Source organism: Colletotrichum costaricense, assembly GCF_030867565.1.
Source record: "Colletotrichum costaricense strain IMI 309622 chromosome Unknown Scaffold_8.1, whole genome shotgun sequence".
In the NCBI taxonomy this organism is placed as follows: domain Eukaryota; kingdom Fungi; phylum Ascomycota; class Sordariomycetes; order Glomerellales; family Glomerellaceae; genus Colletotrichum; species Colletotrichum costaricense.
Genome location: NW_026848237.1, coordinates 96,781 through 111,822, shown reverse-complemented (window position 1 = coordinate 111,822; position 15,042 = coordinate 96,781). Strand labels below are relative to the sequence as shown.

The following is a 15,042-nucleotide window of genomic DNA, read 5'->3' as shown; positions in this document are numbered from 1 at the left end:
ATACCTACGAAATTTGATACCCCCCAAAATCAGCATGACCATCGTTCAAACCTGATCGCGAGAAGCCCGTTCCTGACATCTCTTACATTGACACACGACAGTCCAGGGTTCGGAAGGAGGTTGAGGAAGTGTGGAACTTGCAGGACAATCTGGCTCTGCTGACGTTCCTTGAGACCGCGAGGCCGCGAGTGATGCCCTATGACGGGCTTCTCCGAGATCTTTCTTTGGGTAGTGTGAGCCATAATATTCAAGTAATGGTGACTTTCTGAGCTTGAGCTGTTCTCGTTCCCTGGAAGCGGGTACCTGCTCAATGTTCGCCAGCGAGTCTTGTGAGGATGAGAGTAGATCCCAGGCGTCCTTGGGGCTGTTCGCTTCTACCATGAGATACGATTGACTAGGCAGCGGGCGGTATTCGGATGATGAGAGAACGTTAGATGTATCACATGAGCTTCCAGATTGCGGCGTCAAGTACGGCGATCTCATGAACAAGCTTTGGTATATGGGGGCTTGTACATGTGGCACACAAGCTTCTGTTCCCTGATATCCCAGCTGGTACGAAGGTTCCGGCACCATTGGAAACGAGAGATCTGAATCCGGGTTGAGGCATGCAAGGCTGGACTCGAAATAGCCGTACTCTCCCACGAGACTCTCGCTAGTCGAGCCAGCGCGCTCTTCAACAGCTTGCGTACTTGCTTCCCTGAGGTCAGTATCGGTATCAGTCTCCGTGTCTGCCTCCGTCTCTGTATCATCTTGCCAGGCAGTACCACCCCAACGTCGGAAAAGCGACTTCACTTGTCCCACAGCCTTCTCGTACATCGTCTGACCAAAGAACGGATCGTTGATGCTATCCTCAACACCTTTCTTGCGACTGCCATTCGCACCCTCGGACGTGTGCACGCGGCCGATACGGTCTTGAAAGATGGCCCGGCGGAGGACGCTCGACTTGATTAGCTCCGCTGCGATTCTGCGCTCCGAGATGCGGCATTGTCGCTCGTAGTGGAGCAGGATCTGGATGGTGTCGATGCCGCGGATGAGTTCCGAAGCATCGGGGATTAGTTGGTTCTCTTCGGCCATGGCGAATCTCTCGGTATCTTGGCTGGATGGGAACGAGAGGAGGTTCTGGGCCGAGGAGCCGCTGCTTGTCGTTGAGGGCGTGCTGACGCCCGAGCCGTTAGTTTCGGTGGAGGGGATATCCAGAGATGAGTGCTTCTTTGGGAGACGATACTCGTCGCCGGCGATGAACTCCAGCCAGCGGGCGGCACTTTCTCCCTGGCGAATATCAATTCCATCAGGTGTCGCCGGTCTCTTGCCTTTGACATCATCGGGAGCCTGTTCTAGGCTTTCCAGACTCAGAAGCGAACGGCATGCGTACATCTCTGCCAACTTCTTCACCCTGAGAGAATGAAAAGGGCGATCAAGCTGTTGCGGCGTCTCGGGGTGAGCGTTAGGGGAAGACTGAGACACCGACTTGACGATGCAATAGTCTAGAACGCCGATGACGGTTGACAAGGCATCTTCCCAGCCGTTGAGATAGCCTTGCTCATGTGGCTTAGCAGCAGGCGACCCGGCAATTCGGAGCATCTCAATCTCTTCGTGGAAAATGTGGATGATGCTCATGAGAGATTCACGGGCGGCATTGTATCTCTCTTCGCTGCGGCAGGTTTCGGCGAGCGCTCTGAGGGTGTAGCCTGCGACTTTGACCGGGCGTTGGCCGCCGTGGCGGATGGGCACGAAGTAGCTCGCGGGATAGAGGTCGAAATTACCGAGCGTATCTTCTGGTCTCGGGCACATGCTGGATGCGGTGCTTTGTATTTCAGATGAAAGATTCATTGGTGGGAGTGAGAATGATACTAATTTGGATGAGGTTGAGATGAGGAAGAAGGCGCTATCATCTAGATGGAGCGATGACGAGGCCTTTTTAACTATGACTTCGGGCACCCCCTTGGAGAGATATCGAGTTGGATCGTGGCTTCAAACAGAGGCCCGGCGATAGATGGACGACGAAGCTGGAGCTGGTGATGTCTTTGTCTCGATGTCAAAGATTCTGGGATCTTCAAACATGGAAATCCGTCATTATCAGGGCCTTAGGCTCGGCTTGAAAGCTATCTGGGCTACATGCTGGAAAGGCCAAAGACCATATCACAACTCAACAACTCGGATCAAGTTGCGGAACACCTAAAGCGTTCCTCCATGGGTTTGGACTACAACGGGCTTTGAGGAAACCGACGACCAAAGAATCGCGTCTTTTCCAGGAGATTTTGAAGTCATCAATATACGCATTAGCACACATAACTAAAGCTTTGCCAGCTTCATGAAGAAGCAAAACAGAACGGAGGTTAGAAAAAGGCCAAAGAAGGCATTATCGGGGCACTATGAACGAATGTATGTGGCCGCAGACCACTCGTCAAAGGAACTAGGATCCTCACCCCAGGGTCCAACACCGGGCCCCTTGAAGAGAGAACCTCCTTTCCAGACCCATGCGACATTCTCAATCTTTTGCAGCACCCTGACGTCTTCCACCGGGTTCTCCAACAGACCAAGAACATCTGCCTCATAACCAGCCTTGAGCTGTCCTGTCTTGGGCGCTTGTCCACCCACGCTGAGCGGTCCATTCGCGGTCGCCGCTTTGATAGCCTCCAGATTGCTCATTCCTGCCTTCACGGCCGCCTCCAACTCCATTGCCATGTTGAACCCGGGTCCCGTGTCTGTACCTAGGGCAATCGGAATACCAGCCTCGATGGCCATTTTGTATGCCGCCAAGTGATTCGTGGCACACAGCTTCACTTTCTCCCAAGCTGTAGGAGGGATCCCCTTCCCTCCGGTGCCGAGCAGCAAGTCCATGACGAGACGTGTGGCAATGTATATGATGCCCTTCTCCTTGATGAGATCGATGCACTCGCGGTCGGCAAATGAGACATGCTCCAACGTCGTGACGCCAGCCTTGATGGCGGCCATGATGCCGGGCTTGCCATGGACATGCGCCGCGACCACGCGATTTTGTCTGTTTGCCTCTTCCACGACCGTCTCGAGTTCCGCGGGACTAAACTGCGCGTAGAGCGGATTATCGTCACGAGACATCACGCCGCCAGATGCCATGACCTTGATGCACTTTGCCCCTCGCCGAATTTGCAATCGGACGGCGCGGCGACACTCATCAACGCCGTCCACGATCATGCTCGTTGCAGTGCCAAAGTGTCCTGCAGTGACTTGCGACACGCCCAAGTTCAACAGCACATCTCCAGCCGGGAGAGAGAAGATGTCACCGTGGCCAGCCAGCTGGCTGATACACGCGCCGGAGCTGTAGACGTTGGGTCCTACAATGGATCCATCTTCGATGGCGCGGGAGATCTCGCAGCCCATGCCAGCCACATCGCGGAGGGACGTGTATCCTCGCTGCAGAGCCAGCCAACACATGCGCGTGAGACGGGCGCCGGATGCGGCGGGGTGCTCTGTGATAAAGACCTGGTAGGGATCGCCACTGGATCCTGCGTCGGGAGACTCTCCCCCAAAGTGAGCGTGACAGTCCCAGAGACCGGGCATCAGGTATGGGGTGGAATAGGACTTGTGAGGAGAGTCGGTGTACTCTTTAGGGATTGACGACTGCGGGCCGATCCAGGCGATGAGCTTTGATGATATGACGAGAGCGGCATCTTTGATGGGTTCGCCGTCGCCGGGGATGAGAAGGGAGGTGGTGATGATGGTGAGAGTTGTTTTCTTGAAGATGCTAACGGGCAGTTCGGAGTCCGTGCCGGTGTAAATTGGCCTGAATGAGCCACCCAGAGACGCAGAGTAGATCTGGGCTGGTCGTTCGATGAGACGCCGTGTCATATTGGCTGTGTCAATTGAGTCCTATCATAAGTTTCGATTGCGCTTTGGTCAATTGGTGTCTCAAAACTCAGTCGCGATATGAGATCAAACCTGGCCTTTATGAGGCGACCGGTGATGCTCCGCGGCGTAGTAGGACCATGAATGTTCCAGCGGTCCCGAGTACCTAATTAGGAAGGTCGTCTCGTCGTCTTGCTTTGCCGTCTCTGACCAATCCTCATTAAGAATGGGAGGTTCCCAGGATTGGCCGTATATCCGGGATCAATAGCAAGTGGCTGTGAGCAGCTGGTGTTGCGATTCAGAGAGATAGATTGTCATGATATCCTACTCGACGTTCACTGAGAAAGGCGATTTTGATCGGTTGAGATTGGTACAGGTCAGATTGAGATGAGTCGACAGTCATTACGCTCATCCCATTCAGCTATCTTAAGATACGGAAGTCTACTTCGAGCTGCTTTGCAGAACCTTGGAAGCCACCTGCTGACACAGATCCGTCATACTCTGGTTCTTGAGAATCTCGAATACAGGCACCTCAACAAGGAGCTGTTTCATGAACCAATACCGAACCTCAACCGCAATCAAGGAATCAACACCAACAACGTACGCCGGTTTCCCGACGTCAAGCGTCTCAATCGGCACAGACAGCGACTTGGCCAGCTTTTGTACGAGACCCTGGGTTACGATCTCGCTGGCAGTCGACAAGTCAGGCGCCGCTTTCACCAAAGCCAGCCGGTTGACGTCGTCGCTTCCATCACTATTGCCTCCACCAGCCCCACGGCCATTGCCGCTAGCCTCGGTCTCGCCCATACGGAGAAGATTGCTGAACATGGGCTTCTGCATCCAATCCAAGAGCCCTTGTTGTGTCATGCGCGCCAGGTCCGCCGCGCTGTCCACCATGTTGACGACCTGAGCTGCGCCAGGCTTTGCGCAGTTGTAGCTTGGGTCGCAGAGCAAATCAAGCAACTCCATCAGCTGTGCCTGTGTGAGATTGTCATGACCGGCGCGGAGGCTCTGCGTCACGGACTCATAGTTGACATTGGCCCAACCGGCCTCAGCGACGAGCACCAAGTCGACCGAGACGCCCTTGAGGCCTTGTGCCACTCGATGACGCGCGAGAGCATCCTCGAATGCGTTTCCAGCTGCATAGTTGCTCTGTCCACGATTGCCCATGATGCCACAGAATGACGAGAGCAAGACAAAGAAGTCCATGTCGTCGGGCAGGAGCTGGTGCAGATTCCATGATCCAGCGCGCTTAGGACCGAGAGTCTCATGGAACATTGAATGAGACATTTTGGCAAGCATGTCATCGCGGAGTACCATGGCGGCCTGTATGCAGCCCTTGATCGGTGGAAGCTCTCGTGATGCCTTCAGGAGGGTATCCTCGACCGCTCCCCGGTCGACAACGTTACACGTCGGCGCGAGCACTGTGACTCCATCGGTGGCTTCGAGTTCTTGAATAAGCTTGAGAGCGTCTGGTCGTCCTGCGACACCACGTGAGGAGAGGAGAAGTAGGTTCCGGGCCCCGCGCGAGACCATCCACCGAGCAATCTCACGACCAAGTCCACCCAGGCCGCCGCTGATAACGTACGTGGCATTCGCGTCGAAGTTGTACCCGTGCTGAAGCTGCGAAGGTCGGTACTCTACTGTGTCGGTCGCGGAAGCGTAGTCGATGATGACTTTGCCTGTATTCTTCCCGCCCTGGAGGAAGCGCATTGCATCCTCGAGCTTTGAAGGTGAGAATACGTGAAGCGGCTTGGGTTCGTGTAGGTGAGGGTTCTCCTCGAACAGCCTCGTGACATCCTGCAGGATCTTCTTCATGAGAGGCTTTGCCTCTTCATGAACTACGACTAGATCAACCGCAGAGAACGTCACATTTCGATTAAATGGTCCCATCGGCAAAGTATTGTTAGCGATGATGTCCGCTTTGCCAATGTCGATGAAGCGACCGAAGGGTGCGATGCATTCCCAAGACTGACGAAGGAGCTCGCCGCCTAGTGAGTTGAGAACCACATCCACGCCTCGGCCTTCCGTGGCGTGAAGCACATCTTGGGCAAAAGTTTCATCACGGCTGTTAAAGATTTGGTCGTCCGAGAGTCCAAAGAGCTGCTTGACAAGCTCACGCTTCGTCTGACTTCCCACGGTCGCAAAGACTTTGGCACCCCGCAACTGAGCAAGTTGCACAGCTGCCTGTCCGACACCTCCAGCGGCTGCGTGGATGAGAACAGTCTCACCACGGCTGAGACGTGCAATGTGGTCGAGAGAGTACACCACTGTAGACCACACAGCCGGAATTGCGGCAGCTACTTGGAAAGACATGCCTGTAGGGAGCTTCTCTGTTTGCAGTTCAGGACAGCGCACAAATGTTCCGAAGCCTCCTCCAGTAGAGCTGCAGAACAACACCGAGTCGCCTGGGCAAAGATTACTCTCCCGCGAGACTCTAGAGACAACGCCAGCGCCGTCAAATCCAAAGCTTCGCCCAGGAATCTGCCCCAGAGCAATCATGACATCCTTGAAGTTCATGCTGGTTGCCTTGACTTCGATCTCAATGTCACCCGCCTGGAGCTCCTTGTCCGCCTCGGCGTTCTCTGCGTAGAAGATGGTATCAAGAAGCCCAGGGGTTTCAATAGTGATACTGATGTGCGGCTTCGGACCATCCCTGTTGAACGTGAACGACTTGAGCCTGTCGCCACTTTGCTTGATGGAAAGCGCGTGATCCATATGAGGTGTAGGCATAAGGCGAGGAATGCAGATCAAGCCATTGTCTACCGAGAACTCGGACTCGTTGTCGGTACCAGGGCAAGAAACGTTGTGCAATCTCTCAACAACACGCACGATACTGTCGACGGCGCTAGTGACAGCCGTAGGGGTCTCAGGCCGGTAGGACAAGTTCAAAGTCACGAAGCCTTGGTCTCCTCTCTCTGAACAGACACTCCGACCGAATCCGATGGCGACCTCGGCTGCAGGATTGGTGGCCTTTGGAGCTCCTCCATAAGTTAACCAAAGCGTGAACCTGGTATCAAGGGAAATCTTCTTGATGGCTTCGAACTCCTTCGCGGCGACGGATGATAAGACTGAAGCATCGAGCTCTAACAAGCTGATGACTGCGTCATCTCCGTTCAATTTGGTATCTCCTGATGAAATGTCCACTATGCTGGATATGTCTGCCCCCCCAGGCTGAGAGCCTGAGACAAGGTGGCTTCGGAGCGACTCGGCCACAGAGGTTTGGATCGCTGAGGTAGGGTCCATGATGATCCTATAGGGTGACTCGACTCTGGACGGTTGGCTCAAGAGGCTCTCATTCTCCGGGCGGGTAGTTATGATGATAGAGACTCGGTGATGTGGCTTTTGTTCATGGTCGCGGAAAGCCATTTGGATTCCCGGGAAACCAGCCTCCTTGAGAACCGTGGTCCATTGCTCTTCCGTCAGAAGGGGGCCTTGGTCTTGGTACTCTTTATTGGTAGACCACCACTGTCCCTCACGTAGCCACCAGCCAGGCAACAGGCCAAAAATGAGGCCATCACGGACGTTATCCAGGTTGACTGTTTCGCCCAGTACAAGCACACCGCCAGGCCGTAGAAGACCTCTGACATACCGAAGTGTCTGTATCAAGTCGCTTGTGGCATGCAACACATTGCCTGCAACGACGACATCATAAGTCCCTTCGGCGAACCCTTGTACGCTGGGATGCTTCTCAAGATCCAACTTCTTGAACGTCATGTGGCTTGCCGCGTAAGAGAAACGCTCGCGCGCCTTTTCGAAGAAACCAGCCGAGATGTCTGTGTAGCAGTATTCACCGAAGCGTACAGCCTCTGGAGGACCACCTTCAACCCCTTGCGCAGCCAGATAAGGGAGAATCCGGCCGGTCGAGCTCCCGGTTCCAGCTCCGACTTCCAACAAACGAAGTTTTGGATTCGCGTGGGCTAGGACGTTGATGTACGCTCCCATCTTGCTATTATTCGTTGCAAAGATGTCAGAGTGATAAAATTCGTTGGCCAAATTGCCCTCGAATATGACCTGGAGCGCGTTTACTTCTCCTTTGAGGATGCTGTGCAGATGCTCGCCAACCTTCTTGGTAAGTCTCTGCGTAGGCTCGCCTTCGGCTTCATCCAAGATCTCCTCGATACGCAGGTGACTTAGGCCCCGGGACTCTAGCGTCCATGTATCCCGATTCAGGTGCACGCGCCGCATCCACTTGACATACCGAGCCAGGTGATTATCGAATTGCAGCGGCTTATCATCCTTGTCAATTTGCTCCAGAGCCGCCTCGATGAAGTGCAGAGCAATAGCATCGGCACGATCGATGAGCTCTCTCGGAGGGGCGCGGCATCGAGTATCCTCTTTGAACGCAGCCGCGAAGTAGCGACTCTTGGCATCTACAGTCAGGAGAGACAGGTCGGGTTTGTAATCGAGACCATAGAACTTCTGGCCCGAATCGCCTTGTGAAGTAGCAGCTGTGTCGGCTGACTTGAGACTTGTGATGGCTGTACCCCGCTGACCATCCAGGACGAGGACGGGCTCATTGGAATCGGCAAAGGTGACCAGTGTCCTGCACTCAGCTTCTCGGAAAGCGCGCATAGTCTCTCGAGTTGCAACTCGCAGCTGGGGGTTCCCAGTTGCCACGAACAGTTTTTGCGACACCCATAACTTTCGCAGGTGCGAGAACATCATCGTAGGGACGGCGTTCCATCCACCTTGAGATAGGGCGACCATCTGAAGGTGACAAACTGCGTCCAACGTGCTCGGATGAACCACGCACGGGTCTTCTCCAGCGTACGGCATGCTTGAAGTGTAATCTCTCGCTGACAGCATGGCTGTAGCATGACCTTCCCTATCGTAGGAAATGTTCTTCAGCAACTGGAAGTACGGTCCGTAATCGAAACCTGATCGCTGGGACATATTCTTGTATAATTGGCTGGGGTGCACGACCAGACGGCATTTGTCGACGTCTGCCTGAAGTTGCTCTTTGACAGACGTCTCAAAGCGGGACCGACGTGCCTCGGAAGCGGCGGCCTGTTCGGATCCCAAGACTTGCTCCGGTTCAAGTTCGACTTTGATGCTTCCATAAGCGCATTCGTTCCAGTCGTCGCCATTGGTCCCAAAAACCCGCCAGTCGTAACAGAGCTGTTGTCCGCTTGTGTTGGTGGCCTGTCGACGGCGCCGCATCACAATCTTTGCTTCTGTGCCGCGCTCTGAGTCGTCTACATCAATGGCTCTCAAAAAGCGTACGTTGTCTAGCTGATAGCCGCGGATGCGATTTTCAACTGGTGTGGCAAGTTGACGGGCGGCTTCGATGGCCATGACAAGCATACCCGAGCCGGGATACAGCGGTGAGCCGTTCAAGGCATGATCCAGGATCCAAGGGTTCTCTTGGGATCGGATCAAGTGCCTCCAACTTCCCTCTTCGGGATTCCAGTCACGGTCTCTGATGCCTAGAAGAGCATGCCTACGGCACGGACGCTTTGCGTAGTTGCGACTCAGCCTGCTCTCCTCCCAGAACTCCCGAGACCGACTGAAGGGGTATGAAGGAAGGTCCACCAGAATCTTCGGTTTCCGCGATATTTGAGTCGACTCCTGGTTTGGCTTGGACAAAGAAATCGGGATGCCTGCTGCCCAGAGACTGCCGAGAGCCTCCATCAATGATCGATCATCATCGACGTTGGGCTTCAATACGCTGACGTACTGCCATTTCTTAGCAGCCTTCTTGCCGAGGTGAGGAGTCAAGGTATCTTGCACAGGTCGTCTGAGAGCTGACTGCGGACCGATTTCTACGAGGAAGTGTTGCCCTCCATGTTTCGATCCGGTCATGGCTTCGAGAGCACCTGAGAAGAGAACTGGAGAGACAAGGTTCTTTACCCAATACGAAGGGTTCGTCACAGCCTCAAAAGATGTGAGATTTCCCTCGGTTGAGGAGTAGAAGGATACGAGAGACTCCTTGCGTAACCTCTCGGCGGCTGAGCCAGTAGGTGCGCCAATATCACGGATTCGATCTTGATACTCGGCTGCGACAACTTCCATGGCCGGAGAGTGATATCCAACATCAACAGGAAGTCTTTTGACGAAGATCTCTTCCTTCTCCAGTCTCTCAAACAGGAGCTGGATCTCTTTAGTCGGCCCTGAAATCGTCACATTGGCTGGACTATTGATACAAGCTATCGAGAGCCTGTTTGAAAGATAGGGGCGTACGGCTGCCTCGCCGAGGCCAACAGACATCATCGTCGTCTTGCTCCGAGACGCATCAGATGCCAATCGACCTGCCAAGACGCCTCGAAAGTATGCAATCTTCCAGCTAGACTGGCGACCAAGGGCTCCAGCACAATATGCTGCCGCGATTTCACCCGATGAGTGGCCGCATACGGATTGTGGTATGATATCCCAGTTTCGGAGAAGGTCGACAGTGGCAATCTGTAGAGCGGTACAAAGGGGCTGTGAAATTTCAGGCTTTTGAATTCTGGACGATCCCGGGGCCTTCCGAAGCTCCGTGAGGACGGACCATTCGCAACCAAGAGACCGCAGATACTCGTCGCAGTCCATCAGACTCTGCCGGAATACTTCGTAACGCATCAGCTTGAGACCCATGCGCGGGTACTGAACTCCCTGGCCTGTGAAGACGAAATTGAGCTCTGGCCTCTTCGATGACAAGACTGACGTAATGGGGGAGAGGATCTCTACGAGGTTGTTGCCGATGTTCGCTTCCGACTTGACCACTGCAAATGCTCTCCAGTTGAGTATGCTCTTCTGAGAGAGTGTGTAGGCTAGGTCGGCAAGGAAAACTCTCTGTGCTCTCTTTCGCGACATCCGCTGGGTAGCGACGTGATCTTGCAACGCCGAGGCCTGTCTTCGTGGACCGTCCTCATCGGCGGCTGAGAATGTGAGAAGCGAGATGGAGCTATGCTCAGCATCGTCTTCAGAGCCAATGATGACACCACTATCATCAGAAACATCTGAAACGGAATCAGAAATGCCGGCGTCTGGGGCCTGATCTTCGACTGGTCCAACTGAGGTGCTGCTGTTCGCAACACATGGCTTGTAAGAGTCATTCGACTTGGCCACGGATAGGTGGTTTCCAGTAAGGCCTCGAATCCGAAGATAGTTGTATGCATCATCCAATACGACATGTGCATTAGATCCGCCATATCCGAACGAACTTACTGAAGCCCGGCGGATCCCAGAAGGAGTGGCAGGCCAAGCCGTAGAGCTCGTTGGAAACTGAACGCCTAGCGCATCGACGTCGATTGCTGGGTTCACCTTTTCAAAGTCCGCGATGGGAGGTATAATGGCTCTCTCGAGCGAGAAGACTGTCTTGAGCAAACCCGCCAGGCCACTAGCACCCTCGAGATGGCCAATATTGCTCTTCACAGACCCAATCCAGAGCGGGCTAGATCTATGAGGTCTGAAAACCTCTCCAATCGCGGAAACCTCGATTGGATCACCGACTGGTGTGCCGGTTCCGTGAGCTTCCACGTACTCGGTCTCGGAAAGGTCCAGTCCTCCAGAAGCATAAGTTCTCCGAATGAGCTCAACCTGAGCGGCAGCACTGGGCTGGGTGATACTCGGCGTCCGCCCGTCTTGATTTGCGCCTGTGGCACGGATCACTGATCGAATAATGTCTCCGTCCGCCAGAGCTTTGGACAACGGCTTGAGAAGAACGAATGCGTATCCCTCTCCACGAGCGTAACCGTTGGCTTTGTGGTCAAAGCTATAGGATCGGCCATCCGGAGATAGAAAGCCGGCGTTGCTCAAGGGGAAACTCATGCACTCGGGAGTGAGATAGGTATTGGAGCCACAGACTAGGCTCATGTCGGACTCCCCGTTGAGTATGCTCTGACACGCTAGGTGAAGGGCGTACAGTCCGCTGGAGCATGCGGTGTCAACCGTCAAAGATGGACCTCGGAGGTCAAAGAAATGACTGATGCGGTTTGACAACATAGACGACCCTGAAGACGTTGCTTGGTACCGGGATTGGAACTCTGGATCTCGGGCCACTATGGCATCACTATCGCGGCCGAAAGAGGCGCAGAAAACTGAGGTGCGGGAACCAGCAACTCTCTCCATTGCTAAGCCAGCTGTATGATTCCATAAATTCTCGATTAGTGATTAATGCCTTGATCAAGAACATCTATCGGCTCATACCATTTTCAAAGGTGTGATATGTGCCCTCGAGGAGCCCGCGCTGTTGGGGATCTAAGATGGATGCTTCTGCTGGCGACATGTTGAAAAAGGCAGCATCAAAGGCCCGCGGATCTTCTTTCATGAAGTGGGCGTTTTGAACACGCATCTGGTTTCCAGAGCAATCAGATGTTGACCACGTACGTTGAATCAAAGGCAATAACTCACACTGTCGAGTCGGTTAGGGTCTGGATGATAGAATGCATCGACGTTGAAGCGGGTTGAGGGCACCTTGCTTGATGCGTTCCTTGCATTCTCAAGCATCTCCCAGAAGGATTCCGCCGAAGTAGCGTCTCCAGGGAACTTGAGGTTCAAGCCAACTATGGCGATAGGTTGTATCTGGTCTTGCATTGTATCCATACTAATAACTTGACTTTGATGTTGTTGATTATGGATTGACATCCGCAGTTGAGTGATAACACGATGATTCCTAATAGATTCAGGACTGTTCATGAACAAGACGTTACCGGATTCGGTCCTTTCTATACTAATTTAGCAGCAGCTCTTGCCAAAGTTTCTTGATGCTGGATAGTCCAATGATCACGGAAAAGAGGCAAAGAAGGGTTTCAAGCGGAAGTTACACAAACTTGAGAACGTCACATTCCATGGAAAATGGATATTTACGGAAGAGTGGAAATGCAATTGGTTGCTACAGTCAGACTTCACTTGCGGCTATTTCAGTCTCGAGAACTTTCCTTGATTGATTCTCCGCCAAAAAAGATCCAATCGCGTTTTTAGTCGCTGTTGACATGACTGACAACAAAATGCTACACCTAGATAACTACTTTGACTGGAGAGAGCCCAGCTGAGATTGAGAAGGTTTGGGCCGTTCAAGGATCGAATTGACCGAGTCTTGGAGACGGAATCGCGAACCCACTGCTGCAAAAGGTTTCAAACAATTGCGACGTCAATCAGCTCCGTCAGAGTTCAGCTGTCAATCACTCAACCGCCAGATCGACCATTTGAAGGAGTCCGGAAGCAGGTTTCCCGCTTTCCAGACGATAAGGCGCAGCTATTAAAGTCTAACTCGCGAGAACGGGCAGATGTTCGGTCGGAACTGAAGCGGCTATCTCATCAACCTTGATCGAACTCCAACAATAGCAAGCGTGGTACACGGATGAGCCAAAAGGTGCGAGCGCTCGGGTCTCAATTGCTCGATCGAGATCGTAGACTACGATTGGTACCTTAGTCTGAAGGTTTGAACTCCGCCAGATTTACCGTGCTGGGCCCTTGTAACGACTTGCGTGGAATAGTAGTAAAAGTTAATATGGCCTAAACACCAGGCGCTAACCACCAAAAGTTGCCTGAAGAAGAAGGTCTGTCACCTGCCCGGATTAGTTGCCGAGGCTTGTACCATTCGGTTTAATCCGCCGGTCTGTTGAATGGGTGTCTTGCGTCTTTACTTCTGCATAGTTAATGTGTTCCAATTAGGGTATTCGACTGATAACGGGGGATGGTATCCGCTTACCGACGTGACAGAAGTCTCCTGCCGCCGCGCGGTTAATAAAAAGCAACATTCAAGCTAAAGCATCACAACTCGAACCTTATACTGCAACGTGTCAGAGCAACTGTTCATACGAAATATTGCCGTGCTGGGGTTCATATCATAGTAGATGCCCCTGAACATTGTCAAATCTGCGAAACCGATTCAAGCAAGAATCTCTTCACAGCTTCCAATTCCCCACATTCCGTCCGCTTCCTCACACCATGTCTGCAAGCACCCTTGGCAACGCTGTCTATTTCCCACTGTTTCTACGATGGCTCTACGATACCCTTGTCCTCGGCTTCTACTGTCCATTAGCCTGGGGATGTCCTAGAGACGTCCTCTCAGGTCACTATAGCAAGCACATTTCCTCCCTTGTCAAACCTAATGCAAGACTGCTGGATATCGGCGTCGGCACTGGCTTTTTTATGCAGAGGGCGCCTCTTCCTCCTGATTCGATACTCGTTCTGGTCGACATCAATCAAAACCCTCTAGCCGAGGCTCAACACCGCATTCAACTGGCACATCCCGACGTCATCGTTGACACAGTTCAAGCTGACGTCTTTGTGCTTGGCGATCGCCATACCTCGCAACTACCTTCATCTCTGCATATGGGTAGCAACGGACAGTTCGACGTCATTTCTTGTATGTTATTGTTGCACTGTCTCCCTGGGAGTTCCAAGCGAAAAGGAGAGGCTATGGCAGGGCTAGGTCGGCTTTTGAAACCAGATGGTGTTCTGGTTGGTGCAACAGTATTGGGCGGTGGAGTGAAACACAATGCTTTTGGAAGGTTCCTCATGTTCTGGCACAATCTTTTGGGCGTTTTCCACAATAACAAAGATTACGCAGCTGACATAGTTGAGCCACTCAAGGCCGGTTTCAAGTACGTAGACTGGCAGGTGGTTGGGACAACCCTTCTCTTTGAGGCAAAGGCACCGAGGGCTCGAAGTATATAGCTGGCTGAAGGATTGACAAAAGAAAGCTGGCTAGATTTGATAGGCCAAATGTTTAGTTGTGAGCCTTCCTTAATCTAGCTTTCACTTTGTGATTTCCTGCCTCATTTTACTAAGGAGACGCACATGCCCGAGATGCTTCCATAGCACATGATCTATTAGGTATCGGTCGGGTGTGGCTGTGGGCTCCCAAGGGCATCGTTCGTGATTTTGTTTACACCGCAGCACCGCAGACTGCAATGAACGGAGGGCCAAAAGCGCGACTAACAGAAGAGGCGGAAACAGAAGGACTTCAGTCGTTCCGGTCACAAGCGTAGGATCATATGCTAGCGGAGGAGGAAGAGGGCCTGGACATTGCCTAAAGATAGAAGTTTGCATGACCAAAGCTAGCGCTCATATACCCGCTTTAAATGTTCCGACAGCCCCTGACAGTGTGTGAGCCATGGCTGATGACTTTGAGAGCCAAATCTTTCCGCCGCGAACGCGTGGAAAACCCTCCCCTCTGTAGGTGCTTCAACTTGAGATTCAGCTAACTCAACCAAAGATCCAAAGTTTCTCGTGCTCGACTCAACCACACTGTTTTATGCCAAGCACGCCACATGACCCAAAGCCGCG

The 15,042-nt window shown here is 53.0% G+C and overlaps 4 protein-coding genes across 4 annotated transcripts; 1 reads left to right on the top strand and 3 right to left on the bottom strand.

Moving 5' to 3' along the window:
• Positions 1–29: 29 nt before the first annotated feature.
• On the bottom strand, positions 30–1,791 carry CCOS01_08057 (uncharacterized protein; the record flags this gene model as incomplete). The annotated part of the gene is made up of 2 exons (XM_060456219.1): positions 30–218; positions 304–1,791. The coding sequence occupies 2 exons, from the start codon at positions 1,789–1,791 to the stop codon at positions 30–32; spliced, it is 1,677 nt and encodes a 558-aa protein (XP_060312493.1).
• A 579-nt stretch (positions 1,792–2,370) lies between these two features.
• On the bottom strand, positions 2,371–3,828 carry CCOS01_08056 (amidohydrolase; the record flags this gene model as incomplete). Its single annotated transcript, XM_060456218.1, has 1 exon — positions 2,371–3,828. The coding sequence occupies one exon, from the start codon at positions 3,826–3,828 to the stop codon at positions 2,371–2,373; it is 1,458 nt and encodes a 485-aa protein (XP_060312492.1).
• A 438-nt stretch (positions 3,829–4,266) lies between these two features.
• CCOS01_08055 (KR domain-containing protein) lies at positions 4,267–12,342 on the bottom strand (the record flags this gene model as incomplete). Its single annotated transcript, XM_060456217.1, has 3 exons — positions 4,267–11,888; positions 11,956–12,100; positions 12,160–12,342. 3 exons carry the CDS (start codon positions 12,340–12,342, stop codon positions 4,267–4,269), a joined length of 7,950 nt encoding a protein of 2,649 aa, XP_060312491.1.
• Positions 12,343–13,698: 1,356 nt separating this feature from the next.
• On the top strand, positions 13,699–15,030 carry CCOS01_08054 (methyltransferase domain-containing protein; the record flags this gene model as incomplete). The annotated part of the gene is made up of 2 exons (XM_060456216.1): positions 13,699–14,119; positions 14,972–15,030. The coding sequence occupies 2 exons, from the start codon at positions 13,699–13,701 to the stop codon at positions 15,028–15,030; spliced, it is 480 nt and encodes a 159-aa protein (XP_060312490.1).
• Positions 15,031–15,042: the final 12 nt, after the last annotated feature.